A 24,052-nucleotide genomic window follows, 5' to 3' on the forward strand; every position below is an offset into this window, starting at 1 on the left:
TAGCTGACGCTCCGCTCACAAACCATTTTAATGTCTGCTTACGACATTAACTGAACTTAATATCAGAGGTTTGATTTTGTTCTGAAACCAATTTGGATTCTATTTTTAAATTATTGTGTTAGTTTTTTTTTTTATTATGTTATTACCAAGAATTTAAACGTGGTAAGTACAATCGTTTTATTCTTATAGAAAATAATATTTTTACATTTATTAAAACTGACTATTTTTGTGTGTATGAAAATATTATTATCTATGTATAACACTATCACATTGAATATTGAGATTATTATAATGCTGTGTAACAAATAATATAAAATCTTTGAATGAAAGGTACTTTTATGAAACAAAATTAGAATTTTATTGATGATACATTTCTGTATCAGCAATACTGCTACATCAAACACAAAATATTTTATGTGTTCATACAATATGAATTTAAATATAACGTTTTTATAAAACCACAAATAGAAATAAAAGTGACATTCAATATTAAATTCATCAGATAGCGACATTCGTTTCTATGTCATGTCATTTCCAATACAATGTATTCAGAGTGTCTCAGTTCTTTTCAACCCTCGGTGTTGGTTTTCCAGCTTCGTTTTACGCCCGGAGATCATAAAGCCGTCTGATACTCATCTATTGTAAATTTTAAAAGTCGTGATTATTAATAAATTTAAATTCAATTTCAAAATCCTATTTTTTTAAATACGATTCTAGAATCCGTTCTATATAGTTTCTTATACAATAGTTGAGTCACAATTGTCAGACATGGTATATTTGGTGTAACTTTGGTATCGGGTAATTTTTAACGTAATAAAATCATATTACACTATGGCTTGACATAACAAAACCCATCATTTTAGCCAGTCTCCTCTTCTTATTTTTAGATAGGCTACCTCATCTTTATACTTTTCTATAATTTTAAAGAAAAGTGAGTGAACAAAGACTTTGATCAAATCAATTTTAATTCAATCTTAAGACTACTATAAATAATATTGCCTTCAGTCATAAATTACCCAAATATATAAACGCTAATATAGTTTTACATATACAATATTCTCTTATAAAAATAGAACCCAATGGAATATAGAATATACAATAAAATGTTGAAAGTATAACAATTTTTTAGGAAAAAAAAATCGTAAATGTGAAAATAATATAATTGTAACATAGAAAAACATATATTCATAGGGAAAATTAATAATTTTTTTTAATTTAGTGCTCGTATTAAAAAAAATCGTTATATATTATCATATGAATTATTTGCTTATTTTGTTCAATATAAACATAAATTCATATTTTGTAAAACGATTATATAAAATATAACACAGTGTCTAACTTAACTAAGTCTTGGGTCACAGTTTTTATCACGTACACACTCTTTATAGTTGCTTGTTTTATAAAGATAATATCGTTTCAAACGCGAACGATCGTGTGTAGACTTAATTCAACGACATGTTTAAAAATATTAACAAAATATATATATGTGTGTGTTTGTGTTATTATGCCAGGTAAAGTAAAACTTCAGCATAATTTAAGCCAAATAATATTTGATAAAAAGTATTTAACTTTTATAGGGAAAATTTACAATTTTGCTTGTTGGAAATAATTCCGTAGTTTGTGAATCGATTTTGGTAACACGTTTTGAATTTAACAAAAAATACCAGTGCTCATTACGTACATATTTTATTTAGAAGCGATAAAATAATAGAAAACGAACGAAAATATTTTCCAGAACTATTGGTGTCCCAAAATTAAAGCAAAAATGGAATCATGAAAATTCATAGTGTGGGGTTATTTATATTGTAACATATATTCTACAATAGACTCCACGGCATTGTTTGAATATACACACACTTTTACATAAATATTTCTCATAAACCTGGCTGAATTTTGTTGATACAAGATTAAATTTCCTCCTTTAACGCAAGGGTCATTGTTAACTTGTTATAGCTTTGACTTCAAATAGCCCCATGAAAAGATATGAGTGTTTTTTAGATTACGAATACATTATTGCAGAAAAGGGGAAAATTTAAATCTTGGGTTATTTTTTAACACTCTACTGAAAACTATACATTATATTGTATGACTCTCAAAATGTTTCATTTAACAGTTAACTGTTATCATTGTTTACAACGACCAAATAACTTTTAAAAAACTAAAAAATTCATGATAATGTGCTGTCATTTAAAAATATGTATTCTGCAATATTTCATTAAATCATATTTATATTTGGTAATTAAAGCCAATGCAAATACCACTATTACCTAAAATTTCGGACCTAAGTATAAAAAAAAAATTGATTCCCTTAGGACATTTGGTGTAATATTCCTAGAACTCTCTAGAAATTATTCTAAACCTCCTAATACCTTCCAATAAAACTTGTTTAAAAATTAACATATTAGTGAAGTTTCGCAATAAGTACAACTACGCTTCATATAACATAAATGTCTAGTTACCAACTTAGCTTACACTAATCAGCAATATCGTTCGACTGAATACATTAGTGCAAGTAGAATGCACCATTATTAGATTACACTTAACCAATTAATGACTATATATAGAAAAAATAGGTTTTATGAATCTAAAATATAAAAAATAAAACAAGTACATGAAATAAAAATATTTGTTATATAATTTTTAAGCGGCTCTTTCCTTATGTTTTCAAATCATTTATTTAAATTTCTAGAATTTTACAATGTATATATAAAAACTTTGTACAGCAAACACCGAGTTAACGAAAACAGAATTGTGTTGGGAAATGTAGGTGTTAATACTGTTGTGTTGATGGAAAATTCTGATCGAGTTTTAATATTCAATAAAGAGACATTGAAATTATTTTATTTTGCCTTTATTACTTTTATAATGCTTACACGTTAACAGTGCATCGAATTGTGATATTTGAAAGATTTCTATCTTGCTTTTCACAAAAATCCGTTCACATAAATTTGGTAACTGAAAGTCGGAAATCAAAATTCAGAGGCCGATTTCAATGTTGGCCAAGTAAAATTATTTTTTCTCCACGGTCGAGAACTGTAGTAAACATGGGAAATTTTCTTTCATTCTCAAGTAACAATTTTTGTCGTATAAATATTTAATTTGTAATTGGAGAAATAAAGGAACCCTAAACAAAAGTTCCAATCGTATTGTTTTCAGAAGAACTTGAAATTCTCATTTTATCAGACATAGCATTGTTTTTAGTGATGATTTTTAATTAAAATCTCCAGTCTAATAGATTGGTTTCAACTTTCTCGAAAGCGTTATTAATATTTTTTATGTAAAATAAATATTTTAGTTATGTATTTGTTTGTTATGTTATAGCATAAATTTAAATATGAAAAGTTTTACGAAGGGATTTAAAAGAAATTATAATGATATCAGTTCACGTGACAGTAAATTATAGCTCGTTTAACTTGTGTTATAAATATTGTTCGAAAAGTTACAAAGAAAACTGGTCGTTAGTCAACAAGAAACTTTAATAGATTTTTGTTATATTTTACTTTTATCAAAAGTTTCGAGAATTTTATTTCGGTTTTTGTTAACAAAACTTTTCAAGATGTTTATCGTCAAGAAATTTTTTGCACCGTAATTTCTGACATTGAATGTATTTTTCATTTATTATATATCGTTTTTATTTTCCAATTATTTCTTATTGATTCATAAATTCGTTTATATAAATGTATTCATAAAAAATAAAATACTATTTTTTTTCCATGTATTATAATTTCATAAAGTTTTCAGAAGGTAGTAACACAATTTTTTCGCTATAATACATATATGACAACGTCTCTAAGATAGCTTTAGGCGTGACTTCCATCGTATAATTCTTATCCTAGATACCATTATAAAAGACTTAAATTTACACATATACAAAATTTGTCCTCTAATTATTATGAAAATTATCATATTATCAATTACTAATAAAATTTTCGATCAATGAAATAACAGAGTAACATATCGAGGCCTAATTAAAATCAAATCGATTATTTAGTACTTTATAAATATAAATTTACTTAATTCCGTCCTTATTAGAATTTAGTAAACTAAACATTAGATATATAATGCAATCGTTAAAATAAGCCAGCCATTTTAACTTCTGTATAAATTTATAATATTTTATTTTAAACACAGAGTAACTAACCGCGTGAGTAAGTTTAAGTATTGCTCTTTATATTAAAATTAAATGTACAAAACACATATATGTACATTTATTAATAAACACATCAGATACCTAATTTTCATTACAATTGACAGTATATTTTTACAGTACATATTCATTTCTTTACGTATTTATTTTTCAAATACATATATTCTTTATAATGTATATACAAATATACATAATATGTATACATCTATAAAGTTCCTTACAGAAGCAAGATAATTTGGTCCAGAGTATAGTTACACTTAATTCTTAAATTTGCGATTCTGCAACGCTTGACCTAGAAACCTCAGCTGATGTTATATATTGATGTATGCTAATGAGAAAAATATGAATAAAAAAAATTACTTTCAAAAAAACAGTTCCGAATCTTACGATGTATGATTATATTTTGAATTCGGTAATAAGAAATAAAATCGACATTTCATTGTGTTTTAATTAATTCCTTATTCCTTTAAGAAAATAATAGATAGTATTCTTCTACTGTATTCAAAATAACTAAGTTAATGCTTTATTTCTATATCTATAGTCATATAAATCTTTATCATACCTTTAATATTCTCATTTATTTTGTCTTTGTCTTTTGTATTTTTTAGTAATAAGCTAATAAATTCCGTTCACTTGATTAATTATCTCCAAAACTATATTCTCTCTTAACATATGTAATTTATCGGGAATGTACGCTCACATAACAGAATAGTAGTATAATATAAAACTGCAAAGCCTAGTAAAACTCACAGTGCATACAAATCTCTTTGTTTTAATGCTTTTATTTTTATTTCTCAACTACTAAGTAGGTAATGCTTGAAAAGAATATTAAAATGTAAAGCCTGCTCTTACAGCTCCGTGCTTGTGGCTTAAGCAATAACAATAATTAATCTCCAGTAATTAAAGCCTTAATCATCACTTAAATAATATTTCAAACTAGTTTCACTTTTTCTGTATTGAAACCAATTGATAAATATATCTTAATATGATAATTACAATCTTTTAAATATTTACTCAGCCTTTTCATAAGTTTACATTTTAAAAATTCCATCGACAAAATCTATTTAGCTCCTGATCTTTCTCGTCTCGCACATTTATACATGCTAACATGAATGTCCTTCATTGTCATCTCCTAAGTTGATTTCTGAAAGGACTGCTTAAACATTTATAAAAATGAATGCCTTAAAAGGCTCAGAAATATTAATAAATAGACTTCAGAGTGAATTAATTTAAAATTATCTATGTTGCATAAAATCTCAACAACTTGAACAATAGTAAAGTATAAACAAAACACAATATTGAAAGCTTAATTCATAAATATATTTTTACACCGACATTTATATAATAAAGGAACATAGTTCTATGCATTTCATAACACATTATGTTTTAATTACTTACTCTATAATGAGAACATACTTCTTTTTATTACATTCCCTTTAGCTACAATTTTAAAATACAAATCCGTCAATACAATACAGATATTGATAAACATTTAACATTTAAATTTCACATATATCATTATATATCTCATAGTCAATTTGCATTTCATTCGTGACATTGGATGGTTGGATGAAAATTCGTTAACACTGTCTGTGTTTGTATAAACGGTGTAGGTATACTCGTGCTGTACCAAGGGCACTGAAACATAACCAAATATATTTATGTAATGCAATCAGAGAAGCTAGATCGTAATACGGTACAGAGGGTATAACCGAGTCAAGGATTATCCCAAACGAAAATTATGACAACCATACGACAGTACATATGTCGTATATAAATACTAATACACGTAACGTAATTTACTAAACATTATTGTATATATTGCATATATATATAAAACGCTTTATGTAAAAGAAAGTTTTAATTCAGTACAAGGTTAAATAGTGTCATTGGGAACTTATCTAAATTGAAACTAATAATAAAAAATTAAACCAGTAATTATCAAAATTTTATTAATTAAAGCTAGAAAGAAATTACTCTTACAAAAAAGTACCAGGTAATTTAATTTATAAAGCCTTTGAAAGTTGTATGAAAAACCATAAAATAAAAAATTTCATTATGTTATATTATTAATTTAATTATTTGATTTATTTTTAATGTAGTAAGATATTTTTTATACGTTATTTACGTGATTTTGGTAACAAATTTAAAATAATACTAAATCTTTCTCTTTGAAGTTCAAAACCCAAAAAAGATGGTGAATCTCAACTTATTTTCCTCAGTAATGAGGACATTACATAAATAGGTAAATTAAACGCGTAATTGTATAATTACCAAATTATTTCAAAAGCTATTGAGAAATTTAATCATTAGCTATTGAGCGCTGAAGTATACATTAGATGATTCATTATCAAAACAATTGTCTTTGTCATAAACGAGAACAAAGATAAGAAAGAAGCCTCATAACCTCTACAAAAGCAACGCCAATGTTTCGTATAGACTGTCATTCTTAACATAGTTAAAGGATTTCATCCTTTATTAGCTTAAAATCGGTTACTTCATACCTGAATCATTTGTACTAGAACCGTAGCATAACTCTTACAACTATTAGTAACAGTTTCGTTATAACAATAAGTATTATAACAAAATATAACATTTAGTCCAAATATTTGCCATGGACAAAAGAACATATTGTACATCAAAGTGAATAGTGTTTACTTATGTCCTCTTGACAACGAAACTTGTCTTTATACGAAACAAAAGGTACACATCCCAACACAGAACCACATATTCAAGTAACATTCTCAACTAACACAAATAAATTGTTTATTATTAAATTACTGTTAAGGAATTTAACAAAACGAACAAATATGTTTATCAATAAAGTATTAAAATTCTATCTATTTGACACCATATTTAAGAAGTTGCTTACAAATTCATTTGGTTATGGTTATCTGAACCATAATTTCGTTCAAGACATTTGATGTTTTAAATATTTTTGCTTAAATTTTATTAGTTTATATTCTTCTTATAACAGTTCATAAAACAGTTAAAGAAGTAACGTACAGTCAGAGACTATATTTTATTTATTTAAATAGCTTATTTCGCTATTTAACGCTTAGATACTTTTTATTTCGTATTAATTGTGAGGTAACTATTATATTCTTACTATAAATTCTGTTGTCAATTTTACTGTAACTATAAACTATTAATTCTTAATATGTATTCAGTCTTGTAGAAGTAGAGTTTCACTTCGGACCTCTGAAGAGCCTGAGACTACTGCGTAAGCTGTCCAATTTAAATCTGTTATGAACTCTTTAATCCATGGGTGATACCAAAAAAAATATAAGAGTTTTATGAAAAAAGTTCTTAATTTTGTTCATAATAAATTGGGTTTTATTAACTAAAAATTGCATGTAATTATTAAAATTACGGATATTTTATGGTCAATGTGGACGTAATTATAAGTACATATGACATATGACTTTTCGACATGCCTCATAAATTTTGAAGCAGACAAAGATTTACTCAAATAATCCATCGAAGTCTTCAGCGCCTTTTCAAATCGATTACCCGTGTTCCTTAATGCAAAGTGGCTGTAATATCATCCTTGTAAATGGGGCCTTAAAAACAAACATACATAGGATTGTAGGCCCTTTTTCTGGAACAGATAGGAAATGTTTTGCTTGAAGATTTGTTTGATGGCAAAGCGTTGGACCCAACCTTCAGATCCCTTTTATTTTGAGACGACGCGGTCGGTTAGGTGCTTATTTACTGTGACATGAGGGTAATTTGGTACACTGGAAGATAACACGCTTACCAAGTGATAATGTAGTACATGTTCGTGTGCAAAATTTTTCAATACTTGTGAAATAAAAAGTGAAAACAAATGTTTTTATACAAAAAAAAAATGCAAAGATTTTTTTGCATATACAAAAAACTTACCGAGAGCACTTTATACTTTTGAAATGTGAGGTAAAATCTCCCTAATAAACCTGAATTCTGAGAGATGTGGTTTTTTGTCTAACCCAGCTCCGAGGAGACATCTCATAAGTAAAACGAAAAGCTATATATTACCGGGAGCCTAACGTTTTCTCTTTTAAAAACTCAAATCTCAGAGATTTTTTAGAGAGTTAAATGTTTAATATTTTTATTTCATGACAAAATAATTGTTTCAAAAATAGTAATAGAAGCTATGACATAGAAAAACATTATTTATCCACTACGATTTTACTGGTTCATTCATATTTAAGTAAGCCCAATCTAAATATAAATCTCAGACAATGGAGAGCAATATAAAAATAGAAACAAGTAGCTTTTTCCCAATTCAGTTTCTTTATCCGTTCCAAAATAAAACCAATTCGATATAATCTGTTGTGCAAACATTAATTATTTGCTATTGCAATACTTTGTACAATGCCGAGATTATTGGTTTCATTGATGTGTAAAAGGAAGACAGTTCCTCGAGACCTCTTCCAGGCCACTTGCTTGAATCAGCGAGCTATAGCTAATCACTCAACAATGCCAACCGTAGTCTATATACTTCTGGGTTTATTGCGAAAATAGATTAAATGATTGCGAACCTTATCCTACAAGTTTAAGGACTAGTGCTACAGAAAGTCGATTTCGACATTAAATGGCGTGTGATTATAGCAGTGATTATTTGTTTCAAGGGATTCATGATCTATTTTTATATATTTCAACAATGCGAATTAAAAAGTAATTAGATTTGTTCATACAATATGACTAGTTAAAATTGTTTTTGATTAATTTATCCTTTTATTATCGTTACCAGAATAATCCCATAAAAACCCTTTTATTTTTGGATAAAATGTACCCCTTTTTAGTATCCCTTCAATGCCCTTGATAATTCAATAATGCATGGTGACAGTTGAGTTATTTAGACTTTAGAAGGTAGCAGAAATTACAATACATTTAATTTGGTTTTAAAAATTCGATGGAAGAGTAGGTAGGTATTGAGAAATTTATGTACCTCTGAATGACGTATAAACTATATATCATGATATGTTTTATTAAATCCACATTTAGTTGTCATTCACAACATTTTATCAACATAACGTGGTTCTATCGAGTGCATATAAATAATATTTACTTCATACATCAAATATCAGTAAAAAATTCTTTAAATTCAATGAAAAAACGGGCTCCCAGCGGTATAACTGTTTTAAAGGCATTCGGTATGCATTTAATATTTTTTTCGAAGTTGTTAAAGCTTTGCGGCCATGTTTTAATGGACTTGCCGGGAGGCAAATTAAAGACATTAACAACTTTACCGCTAAAGAAAGGTGCTGTGTGATTAATCGATAAACAGTTTTCAGTCTAACTACAAACTAAGAAGTAATTATAATTTAAGACTTTTTATAATAAACCTATTGAGATAGTATTTATATAAAGAAACAAAGAAAATGTAAATAATGGTCACATACACTGAGACATACGCATTAGTACAAACACATAGATACACGTAAACATTTTTTTTATTACTTTTATTATGTATTTATTTATTATATAGAAAATTAATGAAATAATTATTTGTAAGGTCTTTATGAAACGTTAATATTTCATGTACCACACGAAGTGTATCCCGTTATACAAACAACGATCATTGAATAAATATTGTAACATGTATGAGATCGTTCATTATTTAATTAAAATGTTAGCGTGTTCATCAAGTCGCTGCTACTGACGTGTTGCAACGTGTTGCCTTATTGCAGAATATCACCAGCTGGGGAAATAATATGCTCTCCGGTTCATTTCATGCTTCTTCTATAGCTATGTGTTATTTTATCGGTTTAATTTTTTTTTTAATTATGATAATTTCTATATGAACATTTTTCTTTAACTAGTAATTTTTTTTTTAGTCTCGAATGTATGAATGCGATTCTTATAAATACAAAATATACTCTACATATATTATTCCATGATGAATATATTTAATTTCAATGTAACAATTAATTGAAATTCACATTTTTAATTAATAGACACAAGAGCACGAAAACCCTTTCCTAAATATTATTCAACCATTCGGCTAATTTGGAAGACATCCGTTTACTTCAAACTCGGAAACGAGCCGTTCCTATTACTCTATCGTTTCAGATACTATCCCCTACTTTAACTTTAACAACAGAATATCAAATTACGATGAGTTGATTTTATTGAAATTTCACAATTTTTATGAAAACAATTATGCAAACGCAGTAGATTTTTTTGTCCAGATTATCCTCTGGTCTTATGACTTCTTACGACTCATATTCTCAATTACGTTAACTCATTATTTTGTTATGTTTGACTTAAATTATTAAGTTATAATTATATTCTATTAAAAGGAAAAAGAAAGAAACTAGAAGGCAAATAAATTCTTCAAAATAATGTAGAGAAATATCTGTTGCCTTATATAAGACACGTGTCGCAAATATACTGATATAACCTTGAGCTTTGTTAAATTATATAAAATTAATAAGTCTATAATGAAATATGATTTTTCTTCGTTTTATTATTTCCCAGTATCTATATATTATACTTTATAATATTAAAATATTTTAGTGAATTTGTACTTACATATAAATATCTATTTTTTAAATTTTCGAATTAATTATAGATTATTTTTCGTACATTGTAATAAAAATGCATTGCTGTGTTCAAAAAGATTTTGTTGGGTAAAATTCACATTCATTCAGGAAAGTTAAATTAAATAATAGATAAATTCACACACTGTTCAACAAAAGAATGGTTGTTGTTATATAACTTTTGCCAAAACATTAATTAAAATGATAAAACCAACTATCGCAACAATTTCGTTCAAGTTTTAAAAAGTAACATTAATTCTTTTTGAGTAAAAGAAAATAGTGAACTGATATTTACCGATGTTAAATATTTTTTTTAATTTTAAATCGTCTGGTTTAATGAGATAAGATAAAGCATTTTATATAATATTCTAATCCATAAAGATAATTTACAATTATACTAAATAAAAGATAAGTTTTTAATGTATTGAAATCCAGCTGTAGCTGAAGTTCAAACACAGACTATATTTTTCTGATAATTATAAATTTTCTCGCCCGTAAGTGTTTGCATAATACATTTTGATAACAATAAACTTAACCTTTTAAAACTATCTGTATAAAAATACGTGTTGAAAAAACTTTGTTAAGCTGAAAAGGCGAGTGAGACATGTGACACAGTTAAAATATATTAAAAGAAACTAAGCAATGTATATTAAATTAATGAAAAAATCCGTCGCCCAAGTTGCCGATATGAGTGTATAAGAAAATTTGTCAATGTCCGCATTGTCACTAAGGGCGCATTTTCATTGCTCGATAAGGCCTGCATTCGGGGTGCGGGAGATTTCTGTAACGCATGCCATAAGTCCCGCAAAGATTTTATCGTTTTCACTGGTCGTCAGAGCCCGCATACGGGGTGCGGGTGATTTCTATAACGCATGCGAATTTCGTTATTCCGGAATGCGGATATCACCCGCACACGTTTAATCGACCGAGTTATCGACCAGTGGATTTCATTGGTTGTTAGCTCGCATGCGGGTACACCCCGCAATCGGGCTAACTACCGACTTATCGACCAATAAAAATGCGCCTTAAACGTCAAACATAATGACATTTCTATTCAGTTAATAAACATAAAATAGCGTCGGTAGCGAGCGACCATAAACGAATACGCAAATTTTATATAACTGTCTTAAATTTTAAATATAATAACTATATACAGTACTATAATGTCACAGGAACATGTGTAAGTTTACTGTGTTCAATTATTTTAAACAAAAGAACCTACACATACTTTTGTTGTGCTAAAAAAATAATTAATTTTAGCAAACAAATTCCATTTTAGTCTTAAATATATGCCCATTTACAAATTTAATAGCTTAACGAGTATCCAGAGAAACTTTAATAACAAGCGTATTATATTTAAAAAAAAAACACCTAACAATTTTATTGTTATAATATTCTAGTACAATTTAGGTAGAATTTTTTAATCTGCTTATCCGAAAATAATGTGTATAAAACTAAGTAATCAGCTATAGTCATGAATGAAAAACGTCCGATCCAAGGCATTTTTTCACGATCTTTAGTAAATCACTCGTCCTTCCAATGAAAGGATTGCTCTTTTATGAATATCCATACAAAAGTTTAAGTGTGTGGATTCATAGAAAAGGTCCGAATAAAAAAAGCAGTTCTAAAGAACAACTTCAATAAAATGAGTAGTTTATTATAGACTATTATAAAATATTTAGTACACAAGCTTCACAAAGATGATGAATCCCCAAAAGACTTAATTCGGCTAAATTTATCAATATTCTTTGAAGTATAAGTTACACGACTTTCCGCTCGCATGATCAGGTGCTGATTAAGGCCTTTTAATCTCCATTTATGGATCGTTATACATAATCATTATTATCTTTACTCAAGTTAACTTGCGTAAAACTTTTCAAGTTAAAAATGTTGTAATGCGTTAAGTGTTAACAAAGAAACAAAAGCTCTATATGTTAACACAAAATCGTCATGGGACCACGATAATATTTTAAAAATTGAAAAAGATAGCAAAATATAATATAAAGTAAATATTTCATATACGTGATTTTTCTAGTAATAATCTTACATGATATACTATCACTTAAATATACATATGTATTTTTTATATACGTGGAGTAAATGTGTTCCAATAAATTTAATATAAATTCGTAATCTGAATCCTAAGGCTCACCGGATTTTCCTTTACAGATGCGGTCCAGTATGAACGAGAGAGAGATAGCCGGCCGTAGCCGGACTCCCATCCGTCTGCCCCCTCTCTGTAACTGGTGAGATTTTAATGCAATTAAATAAAATATTCATTCCAATTCAATGGAAGTTATTGAAGTAACGTTTTCAAACTAACAATAAAAAGCTTTTCTTAGAATCGCGTTTTATAATTTCTGCTCCTTGTTATATAAGACCGTGAAGTTTTTTTTTTATCACCAGAGTGACATTTAAAATGGCTTTTATAAAATATAAACATTAACATTTAATGAGAGCGATCTTTAAAATTTATTGAATTAAATTTCAATTATAAAATGTCAAACAGCACTTGTTCATTAATTAAAATTATTTTTAACAAACTGTTAAAGATTAAGAACAAATTTAAATGATAATCCATTGCAGGCTTTTAAAATTTTGCTCAGAAAAATGAACCTAAAAATGAAAAGCTTGCAGTGAAAGACATTTTTGTTTTGCAAAAAAGTACTACTTTAAATTTCAGCAATCCTATTTGTCTCTCCCAGATGCTGTTCTTCTGACACGAATGTACAATAATAGCGTGCAAATAATCACAATGAACTCGACGGAAGCAAGCCTAGACGTCAACCGTTCCACGCCTATTTATACCATCGGCACAAGTTTTATAACACAATGGTAAGTTAACGAGACCAGGGTTTTGATTTGCCATAAAAAATAAATGGCAATCAAATATATAATGTACATATTAAAATATTTCTTTTGAGAACAACTAAAATATGGAACCAAGGCGAAGAAGAAGATGAGATGGCACGTCATTTGTATTCACCAGCCTTCCTTCCATATTTGGTTTGAGAATATCAGTACTGGAACGAAAAAAAAGATTTAAGTTAACATAATATTACATTTTATTTTATTCATTTTATTTATTCCGCTTTAAATAACGTCAATTGTCATTCTGTTCAAATTGAAGGCAGAACTAGTACCGAAATGTGGACACTATTTAAAATGAAGTCACAGATATATATGTATGTTTTATTTAAATGTATTTTTTAATTCAAACGTTCCCTACCCAGCATCACAGTAAGGGAGTCTCGTGTAGAAAAAACAATGCCTACAGTGTTAGTCATTTGGAACGAAGAACGTAATAACTGGAGAATATGTTTCATTTGTGGCTGCAGATTTTAATTAGGCATTCATCGAATGCTTGTCTAGCGTGTGTAAGATGTATACATTCCCAGTTATAGTGTAGGGAGTTCTGCTTTTGTTGTTCTGTATTATATATTGTAAAGCATTTCAGAGCGTAATTATGATCGATATATATAGATGATGAATTTAAACTTTAAAATAGAGAATTAAGAATTAACACGCTTTTGAATTAAAACATATTCTACTAATAGCATTATTTTATTGATAAATCTCAGTTAAAAACCATCGTTATAAGGAACATCACGCGTAGACAGCTCTACTATAAATGAACATTCGTTTTGAAGAACGATTCATTTTGATGAACTAATTTCCTTTTGCAGAATCTGTGCGTCACTTTGATTATTTTGCCCTACGATTCATACTGGGAGCATTTTAATTAAGTCAGAGTTAATTTTCTAGAGTTAGTTTAAAAATTTTAATTACTTCCATAAAACAGACGATACAGTACATTTACATAAATAAATCATCATAAATGTTGATTGTTAATAAAATATAATTTTTTTATTCGTATAATAATTTAGAAAAAAATAAGTAGCATGTAATTAATTGAACGTCCTTCTGATTCTTCAAAAGATAAAAAAGATGTAATTCATCTTAAACAGAAATCATTGATTAAATGTAATTTTTATAGAAATCATAATTTTCGTTAAATAAACTTTATAAATACAATGTCCCAACTTTAGAGACATTTAGACGTTTTGACCTTTGACCATATCGTACAAAAGTTTGTGTCTGGTGTGTCAATTTTTTGATTTCAAGAGATTTAAACAACAATATTGTCATATTATTTTTTTTAACAGGAAATTACAAAAGCTAAAACAGCAGCGGTCCTGTCTCACAAATCCGAATCCAGAATGCCAGAGTTATCTCAGCAACGTGACCAATTACACTGACGTCTATTTCTTTAATGGTTCCCTTGACGAAACTGCGGATTTGGTAAGATCTTTAATAAATTATATAACATTTAAAAGTATATTGAACTTGTAATATTTGAATTAACGGTCTGGCAAACAGGTCACGTAACGTCGTTAGCTATCGCTTCCAAAATTTTATGAAAGTTTTAATATATATTGGGTCATATATTTTCAAAAAGGTTCGTTCATAAAAATATTGAAATGAGATAATTGTTAATTCATTGTAGATTATAATATAATATTTAAAAATATGTATGCAAGTGTGTTATACCGATAGGAATGCTATTTTTTATGTTATTTTAAAAATATATAATATTTTTACCTAAAATTTCTTTTTTAAAAATTATTTTCATCTTATAATTATATTTTAAAAACGGTTTGTTTCTTTTAAGCCTACAGTATATGTTTCGTGGGCAATAATTACTGACCTATAATTATTCCGTAAAACCTTTTTTTACATCAATATTAGTCTTTAAAAGAAAATGCAAGTGTGCTTCAATATTATTTTTAAAATAATTTTAACAATTACTCAATGGAATTTATATATAAAACCAATTTGAGAGTTATTGTGATTCCACTGAAAATGTCCAATTTACTTTTTATGGTCTATTAATATTCAACAAAGAAATTTTATATCGAAATATTTACGATGGTCAACTTTTATACCACAATAAACCATCCACTAACGGTTGCTAATATTTCAAGTACATGGAAACCTATTTTATGACACGTTTATTTTTTGAAAATTGTTAACAAAAAGTAATTGAATTGACAACAATCTATTTTATATTAATAAAACAAACATTCTCCTTGATTCTATCAATATTAATTTATAAGTCATTTTGAAATCTAATCGAATTTTAAATAAATGCGATTTTATTTCGCAGAAACAATTTTAATATGATCCATTTGGTCTTGCAGAGATTTTTGTTGATTACTCTCTAACTCCTTTATGCAAGTTTGGCAAAATTTACATAATACCAATTGGACCAAAAGCAATAACAATTACAGCCAATGATGAGTGTTGGTTAAAAAATCAAAAAAGATATGATGTAACATTTGTCCCATATGAAAAAAACTCGGAAAGCTCAAAACCTTAAAGGATGTATATCTTTAATATTAAAAAAAAAATTATAAAACTACTTTTATACTTAAAAATGTTTAAAATTAAAACTATCTCTTTAATGATTATTTAATTTGTTAATTACGTAAACTGTAAAAAATTTATTCCTGTTTTCAAGCAATTCTGATTAAGAACCGACCGGGAAAATATTTATTCACTGGTGTTTTCTCTATTCTAACATACAATATCATATTATACTGTACTCTACAGTATCCTAAAATTGCATTTTTTATTCTACATAAAATATTGTCTTTATAAATGTTATCCTTGTGGTTGTGTTAAAACAAGGATTTTCGAAGAAAACCCAAAAGATGGCATCTGAAACACAGCGCGCATGCACCGAATTGTAGATGCATAAATGTCTGTATAGAGGCAGTATATTTAACTCTCTAAGTCTCACTTCTGACAGCAAGATGTAAATCCATTTCCCTTTTGATGTTTTAAATATAACGTAAAATCATATTGAGGTTACTAGGATTTACAAAATAATAAATTCTTTACCAGCCACCAGCCTTTTCACAATTTTACTTATTAAAGTATATAAGAACATATCTATATTACATTTGTTAATCTGCTTAGTTGGTATTTGAAATAATTTTTTCTCAAATACTAACGAGTCTTAATTTTTAAATATTACTTCATATTTTCAAAGATTTTCATAATGTTTCCAATTTTGAAATCTAATACAGCTCAACAAATAATAAACTATTCCATTTGTCTTAATTATGACTTATGAATTAAGCAATTTTTACTACACTGAGATCGATTCTCATTAAATGAAGAAAAGAGTCTTAGAATAGCTTTCAAATATTCTTGAAGATTTTTCAGAAATAAAGCAATCATATCAATAAAACCAAGTTAATTGAGTTAACGTTTACCTTGAATATTTTCACGTTTTTTGAAGAATTTTGAATTTACTATAGATAACTGTTTCGGTGATAACAATCATTCATCATCCTTACACTTTCTTTTAATAAAAATTGATGAAAAATGATGAATGCATGAAATTGCATAGTAGGATGAATGATGACTTTCATTAGTTATATAATAGAGGAACAGAAAATAATACTCGTAAAATAATTCTGCATTCCACTGGCATTGTTTTTTTCTTATTATTATCTTATAAGTGTATATATATTAAACATTGTCATATTATTGTTTTTTCTTAAGTTGCTATAAACCATAGAGTTTTGATAGCGTCACCAGGAAGGTACAGACACTAGTGGGCCAGTTATTGCAAATTTTCACTTTATTATATGTAAGTAGAATCAGACGTTTCATTCCAGAATTAAGTAAATATTAGTTATTGAAATCAATAATTGTTACAACGTAAACATATTCATTGTATTTATATACTTGTGGCTGACTGTGAAAGATTGATGCTCGTTTAATGTAAAAACAGGATTACATTTAGGGCTCAACCGAAAATGTCAGACGTAAATCTTGTATACATTAATGGTATGTTGCTGAAGTTAGTAAATATTTGCAAAACATAAAGTACACATATTGAAAAGAGTATCATTAATATGCCGCCTCACGCAATACGGTCATTAAAATATTGAGTATTTATCGGCGCTATTAATATTTTTGTGCTTTTAATACGTTGAAGTTATTTACGATAAAAAATTACGTAAATAAAAACATTATTTTTTCTCATTAAAACAGTGAATGAATACAATAAAATATATATTTTAGAAATATTGGCCAACTTCTAATACAATACACTTGAACTTTTAGACGACAAGGGAAAAAGATAATACGGATTTTCTTTGTGTAGAAACTCATTTGTTTTAACTTATGACATACTTGATGCAACAGACAATCGATTTCTCTTTTTAACCTTTTAGCTATTTAATTATGTACTTATTCGTTTGAATGTAAATTGTGTTATAAGGAATATTCCCAATAATTTTGAAACTTAAACCCACAAAGGCGTTCAGTGATTATATTACCATTATTTATATTTAACGATTGTCAAAGAGTTTATTTACAATGTTGCTTACGTCGACCCTGACATACCAGAAGCTAAATCGATTGGCTGTCGCATTCTCCCTTGTTCTGTTAGATTCACAAAAGAAATACGCGAGGAAAATAATACCGTCCTTACCTAACAATTATTATTTTTTATATTCTGAAGTTTGTTTGTTGCATTTTTTGTTTCTTTTTATCATTCTATTACTAAGTTAGATTTTTAGTTATATATAATTCTTATATATATATATATAAGAATTATATATAACTAAAAATCTAACTTATTCTACAGCTTTAAATAAGATTAACTAAATTGTAACTTTTACCACAATCATTGAAATCTTACTTACTAATACATAAATAACAGGACAAGTCACAAAACATAAATAGTTCTATTCTTATTTTTTTATGAATGGCTTCATTCGCACTGGAATCGTATAATATTTTGCCGATGTCAACATTTTGATTTGTTAGACGAGTTATAATCGTGGGTACTGTGTGGAGAAAACACAAAGGAGTTTTTAGAATGGAATAAAGGCGTTTATTTAATATTTTTTATGAAGACTACTCATATTTGTACCAGCACCTGGAACAACAAAAAATATATAAATAATAATACATACATCTTAGTTAGTATATAGTAAATTGTTAAAGGAATTACTAAAGTTTTAAGTTATTAGATTTAATAAGTTTACACACATACCAGACGAGAGGACTATAAAGAAACTTACAAAATACTCAGCGCTAATTCAGTGGGAAAAATTGTAACAAAGAACATCAGACAGAAAGAACATAAGTTATTTTTGGACACGAAAATAAGATATGAGAAATTGACCACTCATCCAAGCCACATTCACACAAGTGTACAGGTTTGTACTTGTGACTACGATTTAAACTCGAATTGACACTGCGTGTATGATATTTCGGGTGTTGAATTAAATAGAATTTTGGGAAAAGTTAAGTCCAAATGCTATTGCGATGTATTAGATATATTACTCGAAAGCCTCCATCCATAGCAAAACCGGTCGATTACTTTTTGCCTGAAAGGTTAGTGAAGTGATCTATACGTCCACATTTAAAAGACTATATGTTTGTATAATATATATAATTTTTTTTTTACATGGAACTTAAATATTAGTAAGAATTTATACTGCAATATCATACCCACACGATATAGTTCTAATTTTATTAGATTAGATCTACGATTCGTAGACTACGAAATATTTTATTTTTAAATGGACTATCGAAGACTTAAAAGTTTTTAATCTGATGAGTTCACTTACTTAACTTCTTCATTCAGTGCGTCTCACGATCTATTTTAACTTAATGATGACACTCATTTAAATATTTTTGTGAACAAAAGTTCTCTCACCGATATACGGATACGCTTTAGATTGGTTTAAGGGGCATCGTTATATTATGTGTATTGGTAATGAATAAAATAAGGTATACCAGTCAAAAAGACTTGAATAAACGTAATAATTCTAAATGTTCTCAACCTTTGTATTCAGACTATTTCATGATGTTTTAATTTCCATTCAGCTATATTCATTATACAAAATCAAACATGACAAATTAATATAAGTCCTATCTGAATAAAAGAGACATTTATTACATTGCAATCCTTAAAAGTTTGGAAATTTTGTAAGCCTAAAATTTTCATTGCATTTTACAAATGTATTTTCTTATTTCCAACATTTAAATTGTATTCTGAAAAATATTGAAAGGACTGTGGACATGAATAAAATATTTACTGGAACAAAACAAACTCATATTGAATGTAATATCTATCGGAAAGGGTACGGGTCACGGCCAGCAATAGTTTTTCAGAAAACTACGAAAGCTCACTTAAATTACATTAAAAGTTTATAATAAAGACTTATAACCGATAACCTATGGCTACATAACGACCCCGATGTTAGAGTAACTATTCCTTCATATTTCTTGTATGGAATCTTCTGTTAAATGCCAGATGTACGGTGTTACTCTATATATGTTCGTTAATTATTTTAATAAATATTTCGCGTACGTAAAAGGTGTCATTAGTAATTTATTTTAATCAAATGATTTCTAGTGTCAGTTTTTCGTTTGTTTTAGCAACCTGTTCTCCCACCATTCCCGCTCTGGCTGGCTGTAATCATTGCAACTTGCCTTCTTCTGGTAATTTTATTAACCGTTAGTGGAAATGTTCTGGTACTACTCGCATTCCTCGTGGATAGAACTATACGACAGCCAAGTAATTATTTTATTGCTTCGCTGGCTGCCACTGATCTTCTGATAGGTAAGACTAAGCTGTTTATATTATGCTGCGTTTTTTTAACTTATCTATTAAAGATTATTTGATTAGCATAAAGACAAGTAAAGGAAAGAAAACGTCCGCCTACATATACGCTGATTTATGGATAAGAATTTATTGGCTTCAATAAACATAATTCTTTCAGGTACTTTGTCGCTCCCATTCTATACGGACTACGTATTAAAAGGGTACTGGCATTTAGGACCCTTGCTATGTGACCTTTGGCTTTCTGTCGACTACACAGTTTGTTTAGTGTCACAGTATACAGTACTTCTTATAACTGTAGACAGATTTTGTAGCGTAAAAATAGCAGCTAGATACAGAGCATGGAGAACAAAAAACAGAGTGATATGGATGGTTACCGTAACTTGGATAATACCAGCATTGTTATTTTTTACAACTATATTTGGTTGGGAACATTTCGTTGGATATAGAGACTTGCAAGAGGGTGAGTGTGCAGTCCAATTCTTAAAAGACCCTATATTTAATACAGCTTTAATAATTGGATACTACTGGACAACACTTTTTGTGTTGATTGTCTTATATGCAGGTATTTTTAAAACAGCTTATGATATGCAAAAAAAAAGCGAAGCTAAACAGAGGAAAATGCAGTCAATGGTTGCTTTAAGTGCTGGTGTTATGACTGGCATGGCAGGAAGAGCTGCTGGAATGGCAGCATTATCAAAGGCTACAATATCAAGTGAAGATCAAATAAAAGTTTCAGAAGCAATCCGTAAGGATTCAACGTCTAAAGGTTCTTTAGCAGCGCCTTTATTAAATCTAGGTGGGTCAACCGATTCAAATTCCAGCCAAAAGTCATCGGCTCATAAAAGTAGTGCCACTGCAACAGGTACCTCAACAACGGCCGAATCAAATGAAGAAAAAAAAGAAGAACAAGTAGAAGCAGAAAGATCGAGCAGCCCTGCCTTTGATTCGGATGATGAAAGTACCACACAAACTAATATAAAAAAACGACCCTCGGTTGCGAATTTAGTCATGCAGACTGGTGCTATACAATTACTTAATAATATGCGACTTAATGGTAGTATGCTTATGAAACCTGAATTAAAACAATCTCCTATTATGAAGCATGAACTTGAAAAACCGAAGTCATCTTTATCACAAATATCAGAGAAGAGCCTTTTAGATACTGAAAACCCTGATACCTCACACAGTAATGGACAAACCCCTGCAGTAAGTGTACCCCTGTCCTCAGCTAGCTTTCTGTCCCCTCCATCTTCGGGGATGGCTACTCCGCCCGAAAGAGATGTTATCACTACAATTGCTCAAAGAATCATCCCACCTCCTTCAGAATTTAGAGGCAGTCCACCTGTGTCTGAAAGTCCTCCATCATATTCAGAATCATCTAGAACTAGAATCTTTAAGTTAATAAAGAGTGATGGTTGTGCTTCTGATGTTCTTATGGGTATGGATGGAGCCGATTTAAGGTATATGGATGAAAGTTCTATAATTGTCCCTACACCCACGAATGAAAGTCCACCATCTTCAATCACCTTTCCAACAGCTACCGAACCATCATCACCTCCAACCCTTAATTCAGGTATTATAACAAGTACTTCATTATTACAGGCTGCTCTTATACGAGCAACAGCTGAAGCTCAAGTAACACAACCTAAAACAAATTTATCTCCTCCACCACCTGTAAAAGTTAACACAGAGGTAAGTTTATCTACAGGAGAACGCCCAAAACCTATTATTACCCTCGTAACTTCGTCTTCCAATAATAATGAGACTCAAACTTTAAAACCACCTGATAAATCGTCAATATCGCGGTTAAACGAAACATCAGCTATTGAAAATAGTGAAATTTCTAGTCCTGCTGTAAGTGGATCTGGTCGAGGTGATTCCAGAAGAGATTTTGTAAAAAATATAGGCAAAAAATTAAAAGTAAAACGTTCAAAACGAGATGGATTATTCTCTAGCATAGGAAGGCAAAAATCTAAATCAGAAAATAGGGCTAGGAAAGCTTTTAGAACTATTTCTTTTATATTGGGGGCTTTTGTTGTATGTTGGACACCATATCATGTTTTGGCTTTAGTAGAAGGTTTCTGCACTGATCCTCCATGCATAAATCAACATCTTTATATGTTTTCATACTTTCTCTGCTATGCCAATAGTCCTATTAATCCTTTTTGTTATGCCTTGGCTAACCAACAATTCAAAAAAACTTTCACAAGACTTCTTAGGGGGGATTTCCATATAACCTAGTCTATGGATGCTGGTTATAAATAATCTTGATGTATATAGCAATGATAAATAAAATGCTGCGCGCACAATTTATAAAATCTATAAATTAAATAAATATTGCCGCTGATTATGATAAGACAATACTATGTTACGACTTGTAGGTATATAATGTACTATATTATATAGTAATCTTCGCTTTTATTGTATGGAAAATCACGTATATCTATAAATGTAATAAAAATATTAAATATAAGTGTTCATATACGAGCAATGCTTGTTTTAAATTTATTACGAAAGGCGGGTACAGCTTCTAGTTGGCCTTTTTCAAAACGTAGTAAAACTTGTAAATAAATGTATAATAAACTTGTTATATTTTATTAAATATATGTTGATAATTCACACAAATTGTTCGGAACTGACAATAATATTACATTATGTAAATAAAAATCAATTTTTAAAGTCTCTTTACATTTCTAGTTATTTATGAACATTAACAATAATAGTATTAACAATGGTCATATTAAAAAACTTTATATTAATCTCTGTGTCTAGATATATATGAAGGTATAGCAAAAATAAAAACACAAGTGAACAGACATTACGATTGATTGTGACAATACCGTTATAAGATTTGACATGCAAATGTATATATTGACTGTATTTTTACGAGCAATGCCAAAAAAGTGAATGCACTGAAATGTTATTTCTGCGCTTCCAATTAAATTGTAAATAGATATTAAAATTGTTCATATGTATATCTACAATTAGCGTAATCATTTGTATGTTTTGATTAATTCGTTTATGATAAAACGCTTCAAAACTTTAAGCTTTTGAGCCCAGCTAAAGATTTTTAGCGTTTCTAGTCAATTATAGTCATTGTGATTTTTGTTAATTAGGATGTATGTAAGCCTTTGTATACTTAATAGGTTAGGTTAATAGTGTAATTGAATTGAATTTACAAAGCGAACGATCCCTCTTCTTCAGTTTTCTGCTCTCCTATTGGCCTAAGATAAGGTAGCTTGTAGAAATGTAATAAAAATCCCATGTAAATACAATTTGTAGTTAATGATTGATCTAGTTGTTTAAAATAGTGATATAAAGAGATATGAATGAATGTTTTAAACATCAAAATTTTAGAAAATCCTCTTTGTGAACTAAACATGTATTAGTCCAGGTCGTGTTACCCAGATGGTCGTTTACTATTTAAAAATACTTGAATTTTTTTCACGATTGACAATAAATCGACTGACTTAAAAAAAATAAAATAAAAAAATGAAGTCAATAGCTTTAGGGTCATCATTTTTAATGTTAAACCTGTAGAAGTTGATATAAATTTAATTATAAATTACAATATAACAATATCATACACCGATCAATAGAAATAAGTTGACCCAAAATGAAAGACGAAAGTGAAATAACAGTAGATGAAAATACTTAGAATATAAATGGCATATATTATGGTAAGTTTGTATGTAGTTACTATTACATAATATTTATATA

The 24,052-nt window shown here is 28.5% G+C and overlaps 1 protein-coding gene across 2 annotated transcripts; it reads left to right on the forward strand.

Moving 5' to 3' along the window:
* On the forward strand, nucleotides 1–24,052 carry LOC116766918 (muscarinic acetylcholine receptor M5). 2 transcript variants are annotated; one of them, XM_032657062.2, is made up of 7 exons: nucleotides 1–162; nucleotides 12,844–12,920; nucleotides 13,380–13,509; nucleotides 14,841–14,976; nucleotides 20,146–20,329; nucleotides 20,490–21,538; nucleotides 21,935–24,052. In XM_032657062.2, exons 3-7 carry the CDS (start codon nucleotides 13,400–13,402, stop codon nucleotides 22,571–22,573), a joined length of 2,118 nt encoding a protein of 705 aa, XP_032512953.1. In that variant the 5' UTR covers nucleotides 1–162; nucleotides 12,844–12,920; nucleotides 13,380–13,399; the 3' UTR covers nucleotides 22,574–24,052. The 2 variants fall into 2 exon arrangements, with proteins under 2 accessions (XP_032512953.1, XP_032512952.1); XM_032657061.2 differs by having other exon boundaries at nucleotides 20,490–24,052.

The sequence above is a fragment of the Danaus plexippus genome, chromosome 10, assembly GCF_018135715.1.
Source record: "Danaus plexippus chromosome 10, MEX_DaPlex, whole genome shotgun sequence".
NCBI lineage: Eukaryota > Metazoa > Arthropoda > Insecta > Lepidoptera > Nymphalidae > Danaus > Danaus plexippus.